Below are 9,902 nucleotides of genomic sequence, written 5' to 3'. Positions count from 1 at the left end.
GTATCTCGATGCGGATCGTGGCTCTGCGTATCGCGATTTCGATACGCATATCGTTACAGCCCTTATAAATAAATAAATATATATACACTATCGTGCATTGCGGTCACGCTGAAAGAAAAGTGTGTTGGGGTGAACGGGCAGAGGAAGAAACGCAGAGTAAACGGACATTCAAGTACAATTAAATAGTAAGAGAATAGAAAATAATTTAAAATGGAGTAAGACAGATAAAATACAAGAATAAAAGTTCCAGTGCAGAGTGAGGAATTAATCAAAAGCGTTTAATAAAAGGCAGCGGCGAAGATTTAAAAGCACTGAAAGATGCAGCAGACACACAGTACTTTGTACAGTATTTATTAAAGTGGGAAATGCGCTCAGTATAATATCTCATCTCATTATCTCTAGCCGCTTTATCCTTCTACAGGGTCGCAGGCAAGCTGGAGCCTATCCCAGCTGACTACGGGTGAAAGGCGGGGTACACCCTGGACAAGTCGCCAGGTCATCACAGGGCTGACACATAGACACAGACAACCATTCACACTCACATTCACACCTACGGTCAATTTAGAGTCACCAGTTAACCTAACCTGCATGTCTTTGGACTGTGGGGGAAACCGGAGCACCTGGAGGAAACCCACGTGGACACGGGGAGAACATGCAAACTCCACACAGAAAGGCCCTTGCCGGCCCCGGGGCTCGAACCCAGGACCTTCTTGCTGTGAGGCGACAGCGCTAACCACTACACCACCGTGCCGCCCCTCAGTATAATATGTACATCACAAAAACGCATGCGCGTATTTATTTTGAAAACCCACCCATCAACTGATCGGCACGTTTTAATTGTGCGACGGAGTAGTGTCCGAAAGCCTTTTTTTTTTTTTTTTCCTTTTTTTGTTTTTCTTCATTTTATCAATATGCTCCCTAGATAGGGAGTAGTGAATGAGTGATTTCGGACACAGCAATACACTTGCATTATAACATTTGGTGACCGATGTTAATGTACAGGCATTACATTTATTAGCTACAATAAAGGGAAAAAAATGGTGTGTTGGAACACTTTGAATTGAAAGATGGCTCCGTTTCCTTGATTCAGCACATGGCACTCAGTGTGAATATGGGTAGTTTCACTTCTTTTCTCTCCTTTATTTTTAGTTTTGCTATTTGCCCCATTCTCCCCCCCCCCCCCCCCCCCCCCCCATTACCATGCAGCAGTTAAACATGTGAAATGATTTCACAAAGCCGAAACAGGCTAATTAATAAGGCTTTTAATTTTCACTTGTGCTTGAAAAGCAAAGTACAATAAAATAATCCTGATCATTCTTTCACTTTTTTTGCGGTCATCATTTTTGCTTCCATGTCATTATTTGCTGCTGATGCTACTCGGCTTGTGCTCTGTGGTCAGCGTGGGTTTAAATGCACAAGGGTCTGGTCGGGTTTTGTATGGTGAGATTACCAGGAAAGAGTACAATTACTCTGTCTCCTATATGATAAGGTAATATCCTGAATAGAGGGGATTTTTTTTTTTTTTTGCTCTCAAATAAACCCAGTACTAAACGTACTACAGGCTTTCCTCTGATCCGTTCCTGCTGTAGGGCCTTGGCTTCTATAAACTCTGTAATTCAATTCTGCGAGACAGGAAAAAGATTTTCAGAGACGAATTGCCGCTGCATGTTTAGCAATTGAAGGAAAATGCCTGTGGTTTTTACAAGTCATTTCTCAGATTTTTATAGAAAGTAAGCTATAAATGATATTCACAATGGGACATACTGTAATACTGTCCTGGTTGTGTAAAAAAAATTATTTTTTTGCGTCATTCTGCAGATGAAGATTCTACAAATCCGTGTGTTTTGGGAGTTTTTTTTTACTTCATGCAAGGAACAGAATGAAGGCTATGGTACATGGACCCCACCCTCCCGTCACATTTGCGCTCCTTGGGGGGAGGAATCGGTTAACACAAACCTGATCATTTCTAAGGTGGTGTTTACATTAGACCGTATCAGCGGATCATCAGATTAACGTTTTTAAAACGATTCGCGTGCACACAGCAACGCCAATACACGGATACGCTCGGCTCCGCAGGCATCCTGCGCTCCAAATCACTCCGCCCTGAACAGCGAGTGCCCTCTGGAGGGTGCGCACTCCGGCCCTGCGCAGCTCACAGAGCACGCGAGTGAAGCGCACGAGCAGTGATTCGGGACAAATACCAGGAAGTGAAAGTCCGTGCCGTTTTTCAGCAGTCGTGTCACATGACCAACGTGGCATGACCAACGCCAGCGAATCAGGAAGGTGGATGTCAGTGACGTCGTCCAATGACGACGTCAGCTAGAGCTCAGCACAGCGTATCCTCGTTCCTCAATGTTTACACAGCACCGGATCAGATACGTAACGGATTGAATACGTAGTTGTTCCGCCTGTGGAGTCGTTTCCCGGCGTTTTAATGTGAACGGACAGTGCATCCGCGACGAAAACGAGACGGATACGGTCTAATGTAAACACCACCTAAATTTCCAGTTTCATTCCTAGTGTTGCTCAGTACTTTGTTTGTCTCTACTGCCTGATTTTAATATTGGTATGAAATGAATGTGGTACATTTCATAGAAATGGATCATATTGTTTTTTTCAGCTCACTTTTGTCCTGTGCTGCATGTTTAAATGTCAGTTGAATCAAACTCAACAACTCATGAAAACAGACTTATTACCGTTTTCTCAAGCTTATACCACAACACTGCTGAAGTCTGACGGTGTTCGTTTTCGCCAAGCGATGCACTGGCTGTCATTCGTGTGACGTGTTTATATGATATTAATGAGCATGTTGTTCTAAAATCCTTCAGATATGGCGTTTTCTTTGAGGAGACGTTTAATGTTCATGGTCTCCAGTGTCGAACCGATTAGCAAGTTTTCTGCCACAGGAAAGGCTTCTCGGTTGCTCGGAAACATGAAAATCTGCATTTTTGTCGTGTTCGAAAAAGAGGCTGGCGATAGAACGAGTGTTTCTGCTGTAAAGAACTTGTTTCATGGACGTTCTGCAATATTAAAGTGCCGCTCGTGCAGGAGAATAAACTGCAGTAGCTAGTTCGCAGATTGCTGTGGTATAAGAGGAATAAAACGATTGGGGACTTGCTTGAAATTGACCGACTTTGAATGGTTGATCATTTTCCCAGAACAGCATGCCCTCGTGTGCTATTCCTCACACAGTGACTGAACGCTGTAATAAGAGTACATTTTTGCCCTGTTTTGTTCTCCATTTCACTGTCGTATGTGGTTTCACCATTTGAGTGGCTTCTTTTATTTGAGGTGAACCGCACTATGCAGAACATCTCCAATAAAAGAATTGACACCCATACCTTTCTCATGCTATGTCATCTTGGTATTTTTGAATGAACCATGCCCCATGTTTATCATTTTTTTGTTTGTGTTTTGTGTTCTTTTTGTTTTTTTTTTTTTGTTTTTTTTTGTTTTTACTTTTTGTGCACAGCAATTGCTCTGAAATTTGGGGACTGAGTACTCCAAATACGATAGAACAGTGGGATACCTCAGGCCTATACAGCTACCCTGACCAAACCAGGTGACTATCCTCTCCTGTCACTGTGCTGCACTCACCCGGGTCGCGCTCCGTTTCCCCGTCGGCTCGGAGAGAGAGGGCGCAGAAGGCTTCCTCCTCTTCTTCAGGGGCTGTGTATTTCACTTTAACTTCTCAGGCCTTTCTCGATGCTTTGATTTTAATCTAGTCTAAATAGATCTAGTGTACAATGCTAAGCTAAGCTAGTGTTAATTACAATTGTGCACTTGTTTTCTTCTCATTCCTACCCTCAGATCCTCTTAGAGAAGCTGTAAAAGTAGATTCGTGTTCTAAGTAAAATGAGGACGTGGTTTCTGATCTGCTGTGGTACCTGATGGCAAGCCAAATTTGAGGTCTAAACCAGCTCTCTTCCCTCTCTCCATCCATGTTCTCTTTCCTCTGACCATTTGGCACGTTCCCTGTCTTCCTCTGCTCTTTCTGTCCTCCTCTCCGTCCTTTCCTGTGTTTTATGTGCCTGGGTTAGATCTCTGGATGGACGCCTGCAGGTGTCTCACCGTAAGGGGCTGCCTCACGTCATCTACTGCCGTCTGTGGCGATGGCCCGACCTGCACAGCCACCACGAGCTGCGCGCCATCGACACGTGCGAGTTTGCGTTCAACCTCAAGAAGGACGAGGTGTGCGTCAACCCCTACCACTACCAGCGGGTGGAGACACCAGGTGCACAAGCGCATGCTTTTATGTGTCCAGTAGTGCGTTATTGGAAACGTTAACAAGTGGTTATTTATATCCTGTTAAGCTCTGTGCTTGTTCTTTTGCCCCCCCACCCCACCCCCACCCCGTAGTCTTACCACCTGTCCTAGTGCCAAGACACACAGAGATTCTGACTGAACTGCCTCCTCTGGATGACTACACCCATTCCATACCCGAAAACACCAACTTTCCTGGTGGGATCGAACCCCCTAACAATTACATACCAGGTGAGGGGTGCATGATTGATTTTCTGCGTGACCCTGCAATAACGGATGCGTTAAATGCTACAGTGTCAGCTCTCACTTTATTGCATTCATGAGCTATATCTGATGTGTTTCTGTAGAAACTCCTCCACCAGGCTACATCAGTGAGGATGGAGAGACCAGTGACCAGCATATGAATCAAAGTATGGACACAGGTACATTCCCACAGTGGCTAGTACTGCATGGGAATGGTTTGTGTGTGTGTATTACACTTTATGCTGCGATCTTATTTGGCACTCCAGGGCAGGGGGACTGATGTATAACAAAAGCTGGAATGGTGTGACAAATACAAGGGTGGACAGTTTATTAGCGATCCTACTGGGCGGGTAACAGCGGCACTGGGCAGTCTTTTTTTGGTTTACCAAAAATTTAAACGTCAAGACTGATGTGATGTGATGTATGGCTAGCTCGTTGGCTAGTTAAGTGCATTAATACAGGAGAAATTAATTAACGGACTGACTGGGGGGAGGGTGAATCTGTGTCGCCATATTATCGTCCGTTTCGAGAAGCACATCATGTTCAGGCCATCAGGAACATGTCTCCAAGATGTTGAAGGCTTTGGTTGTTGGTTCATCTGGCCGACAGGCAATGATCTCGCGCCGTCTTCCACGCTTCACGAAAATCACTTCACTGATGCCCCTTTTCCACCAAAGCAGTTCCAGGGCTGGTTCGGGGCCAGTGCTTAGTTTGGATCCGGGTTTTCTGTTTCCGCTGACAAAGAACTGGCTCTGGGGCCAGAAAAACCAGTTTCAGGCTAGCACCAACTCTCTGCTGGGCCAGAGGAAAGAACCGCTTACGTCGGGGGGGAGTTGTTAAGACCAGGCATGTGGAATTTCCGCGAAAACGCGAAAATCCGCGCTTTTGAAAGTTAATTTTCGCGTAAAAATGTCATATCCGTGTATTTCAATCTCGTTTTTTAAAAAAAAAATTATCGCGAAATTTCATTTGATATTCTCCGGATTTTAACTGGGCCCGGAAGCGACAAGATTTCCCGCCATTCTAAGCTCCGTACAGCGACGCTGTAGTGACTAAGACGAGCATTATCGAAGCATGCGGTGCGAGGAGTTTCCCATCATCAACATGAAAAAATGGCGAAAGTCGAGTGGAAGTCTGATGTCACGAAAATTGATAAAGGGGTGAAAAATCCATGGCGATGGGCCTGGTTAGAGAAAATAATCGATAAAACACAACTTAGTACTGTGATTGAGAAAGTAAACAAGCCAGGATTTGCCCTTTGCAAGATTTGTCGAAGGAAATTAACTATGGGAAGCGTGGGTCAGTCGCTCTCGATCATGTGTCCGGAGCCAAACACAAACAACTTGTCCACATTCAGAAAACCAACTATGCTTTACCAGGTACGTATTTAATATTATCGTGATTATTTAGAAAATTAAATATATTTTGTTGCAATTCCTACTCGTATTTTTCGTATTATGTGTCATGAAATCCGAAAGCAATTTTTTTCTCTTAGGTTATAAAATTAATATCAGTAATTAAAAATTTAAACGGACGAGTCTGTAACGATTTATAATTTGAGAATTACCTAGATTTTAGGAATATATGCAACCTACTAATTTAATCGCAGTGACACATTGAACCTTGTTTTGAAATGGTTGTTTAAGAAATCTGAATTGAATTCAAGCTAAATGATTCAATCATTTTACAGTCAATAAATGTTTTAATGGTTATTGAAACTTGTTGTATTTTCACTGAAATTGGCATATTTTATATTTTATTCTGTCATTTAGATTGCTCTTTAAATTGTCTTGATAAGGCCTCAAGTATGCTTTAAATGGCACCATTTAAGCTTCATTTTGCAAAAATTTTCCCAGGGGAGGTCCCCTTCGGGGTCATCATCTGACACTAAAAAATTTTCCTCTTTTTGGAACCTTGCTCACATGCCTGTAAGACCAATAACAAGACCGCGAAAGATTGCCATTTTTAAGCGACGAGAAGCAGCAGCTGTACTGTACAAATGCGAAGTCATCCATTATTATTGTTGTTGCTGCTGCTTCTTCCGCGTTGTTTTTGCTTCGATATTCGCGCCAAGGTTTATGCAAACGTAGCGACGTAACTGACGTATACAGCGACATAATGGCGTGGCTTCCCTTAGCACCGCGAGCTATGGAAAAGCAAACTGGTTCTCAGCTGGCTTGCGAGTTGAACGAGTTGTGAACCAGCACCAGCACTGGCCCCGAACCAGCCCTGGAACTGATTTGGTGGAAAAGGGGTATGATTATTCTTTTTGGCAGGAAGGTCGGTCTGCCTGGGGTGCATATACTGTAGCTTCTACCCAAATTTGCATAATTGCAATTAATAATGAAAATATGGAGTAATCAATCAATCCCTACTGAGCAGCTTCCACACACATTGCTTCTTCTCCCTTAATTCTTCTAGCCTGGGCCCGCCCATCCTAAGTGTGACGCAACACGAGGGCCTGTTGCGAGCTTAGTCTGGCCAGGCAAGCTATCTACAGCTCTTCCAAGCTCCCGAAAAATCGGGAACCAATCAACTTTGAGCATCTCCAACGGCCCTGGGTAGAGGCGTGTTCAAGGCACTGACGTAGTAGAACTGCGACCGGAAGCCATAGATTGTTTACAGAATCTATGCCGGAAGCGCTTCATTCACGCTTCCGCATCTATTACGCATAGATGCTGTATTGAAAGCATTCAACGGGAAGTTCTCATTGAAAACGGAGCAAAGAGCAGCCCTGGAGGTATTTATTGAAAGGAAGGACGTTTTCGCCTTGCTCCCGACCGGCTTTGGTAAGCGTTTAATCTACCAGTTAGCCCCGTTGCGTCGCATACGTCAGAGGAAAGAGTGATGTGATTTGGTTTAAGCTTCGTCACAGCCTTTTCTGGCTTCGACCAGTAGCAAACTGAGGCATTTCAGGGAGGCGGGTCAACCACGGGCTCTGGGAAACGGTTGGGCTTAATATCTTGGCCAGACCAATAGCTCGTAGAGCTTTGTCGCGTTAGCCAGACTACAATTCTTCACCTGTTTTGATTCTTTCTGGCATGAAGGTCAGGGGACCTAGGGTGCATATAACTTCTACCCAGATTTGCTTAATTACAATTATTAATGAAGTTATGGACGAATTCAGCCTTAATGAGCAGTTCAACAAAAATCGCTTCTTCTCTGTCAGTTTGTCGCCGTTTTGTATTCTTTCTGGTAAATGGGTAGGTATTCCTAGGGTGTGTATATAGCTTGCAGCATTTATTGCACTTTAGATCGTTCTTTCCGGACGAGACTGGGCCGGAGTGAGCTACGCAGTCACTGACGGTCTCATTATTTTCTCGCATCACGTTCAATGTGATTTTAACCATGAATGTGTGAAACAATTCTTCCCGGTGGTATTTAACCATGAGGGTTATGTACTCCGTTTTATGCTGCACTAGACTTGGGTGTTTGTATATAAAATAAATTATTATTATTATTATTTTCATACCTTCACATTGTCCTAACATTTCATTGGGGTGTACGTGGGGTTGGGAGGGACTGCTGAGCTGCTGGTGATAGAAATCATTGTCGCATGTCACACTTGTGGCCCTCAGAATAATGAATAGATAGGAAATGAGCACCCTTGTCCCATAGATTCCGCATACCTTGCTGGAGGACACAATCGCTACGTTTACATGCACATAGAGAGAATCGAATTTCTGCCGTTGCTCGACTGAAATCGAAGTTCAAAATGCCATGTATACACCTTAAATCGGCTGAAATTGAACCGAACTTGATTTCTCGGAATCGAGCTACACGACCTAGTTTATGCGATTTCTGCCGAGCTACTTTGTGCATGTATACCCTATCGAGCTAGTTGTCGAGCTACTTCCGGAAGTGACGAGACCACAAGCGGGAAACACAACAGCCTCGGTTGGCATGACAACAGTAGTAGCGAGCAGCAGAAGAGGTCAGGAGGAACAAACGAAGAAGAGAAAATGGCGATGTAGAGCTCTCTGAAGTGTGGGTGGAGCACAGAGGACGGCAGGACAAAGCTTCTGGTACTAATAGGCTTTTTATTGTCAGACTTTTCAGTTTAACAGCCTACTTTTATTCTTGAGAGAAAAAAACACACGCGCGCGCTGTGTTCTAGTCCCGGGATGAGCTGTCCCCTCTGCTCTCCCTCTGCCTCCTTAAATAGGGCGCGGTTACTGGGAAGACACACAAACACAGGTTAATTACCGTCAGGTGTAGTTATTCTGCCACTCACCTTCCCTGGCTCCGCCCTCCTGTCACAGACCGGCGCTTGACCACGCCCCCACTGCTACAGGCAAGCAGAAACGTGCACTTCTTGGAGCAATGAGGAGACAGTTCATGCTCATTCAGCTTAAGGAGTTGAATATATTAAAATTCATGGACGGGAGAAAAACGCACAATGGAGAACACGGAACTGATAACTTTGTTTACCCTCTTGAATAGCTCTTCTTCATGACGACAACCGGAAGTGTACCAACACGATGGGGCGTGTTGCGCCACCTGTGGCTCGGGTGCACAATGCACCTCACACAATAGCCCGATTTCAGTTGTGTGCATGTACGATTGGATTTCTCTGGCACCCTGCTGGGACCTTCAGCTCGATTACCGACAGCAGCTCGATTTGGATGTGCATGTAAACGTAGTCACTGACAGTGCGGTGGGGATACCGACAGATCAGTGTGTTGAACGGTGATGTACAGGGCAGACTGACAGTTGGATAAAATCACTTCTCGAATCGACCGCTTTTGTATTTGGAAGAAGTCATTTCAAGATGGTTATCTCATCTCATCTCATTATCTCTAGCCGCTTTATCCTTCTACAGGGTCGCAGGCAAGCTGGAGCCTATCCCAGCTGACCATGGCCGAAAGGCGGGGTACACCCTGGACAAGTCGCCAGGTCATCACAGGGCTGACACATAGACACAGACAACCATTCACACTCACATTCACACCTACGGTCAATTTAGTCACCAGTTAACCTAACCTGCATGTCTTTGGACTGTGGGGGAAACCGGAGCACCCAGAGGAAACCCACGCGGACACGGGGAGAACATGCAAACTCCGCACAGAAAGGCCCTCGCCGGCCACGGGGCTCGAACCCGGACCTTCTTGCTGTGAGGCGACAGCGCTAACCACTACACCACCGTGCCGCCCCCTCAAGATGGTTATATGTGGCAATATTTTCATGATTCTGTATTTAGCTGACTGATTAGCTAGGAGACCTGTAGAGCAAAAACGACGAGTGAAAGCACTGTAAACTCCAAACTCGTCCGAGTGGAACCGGGGTCACCGGTGTGGAGATTGAGTACGAGGAGAAACTTGGAGACGGCTCTTTGATCACCCTTTGTTTATTTCAACACCACCACTCCACTCCCTCTTTGTCACAGGATGCACTGT

At 45.0% G+C, this 9,902-nt stretch overlaps 1 protein-coding gene across 2 annotated transcripts in view; it reads left to right on the top strand.

Annotated features, from left to right (window-relative positions):
* smad2 (SMAD family member 2) overlaps window positions 1–9,902 on the top strand; it is a 55,565-nt gene that overhangs the window by 17,057 nt on the left and 28,606 nt on the right. The window contains exons 4-7 of one of the 2 annotated variants that reach the window (XM_060908800.1): window positions 3,473–3,562; window positions 4,041–4,234; window positions 4,360–4,494; window positions 4,611–4,673. In XM_060908800.1, coding sequence (XP_060764783.1) covers window positions 3,473–3,562; window positions 4,041–4,234; window positions 4,360–4,494; window positions 4,611–4,673 — 482 coding nt within the window. Of the gene's footprint in view, window positions 1–3,472; window positions 3,563–4,040; window positions 4,235–4,359; window positions 4,495–4,610; window positions 4,686–9,902 lie in introns of both variants that reach the window. The other variant, XM_060908799.1, reaches the window with a different exon arrangement.

This window comes from Neoarius graeffei, chromosome 25 (assembly GCF_027579695.1).
Source record: "Neoarius graeffei isolate fNeoGra1 chromosome 25, fNeoGra1.pri, whole genome shotgun sequence".
Lineage (NCBI taxonomy): Eukaryota > Metazoa > Chordata > Actinopteri > Siluriformes > Ariidae > Neoarius > Neoarius graeffei.
The sequence above is the reverse complement of the archived record's forward strand: the minus strand, read 5'-3'. Positions and strand labels throughout refer to the sequence as shown.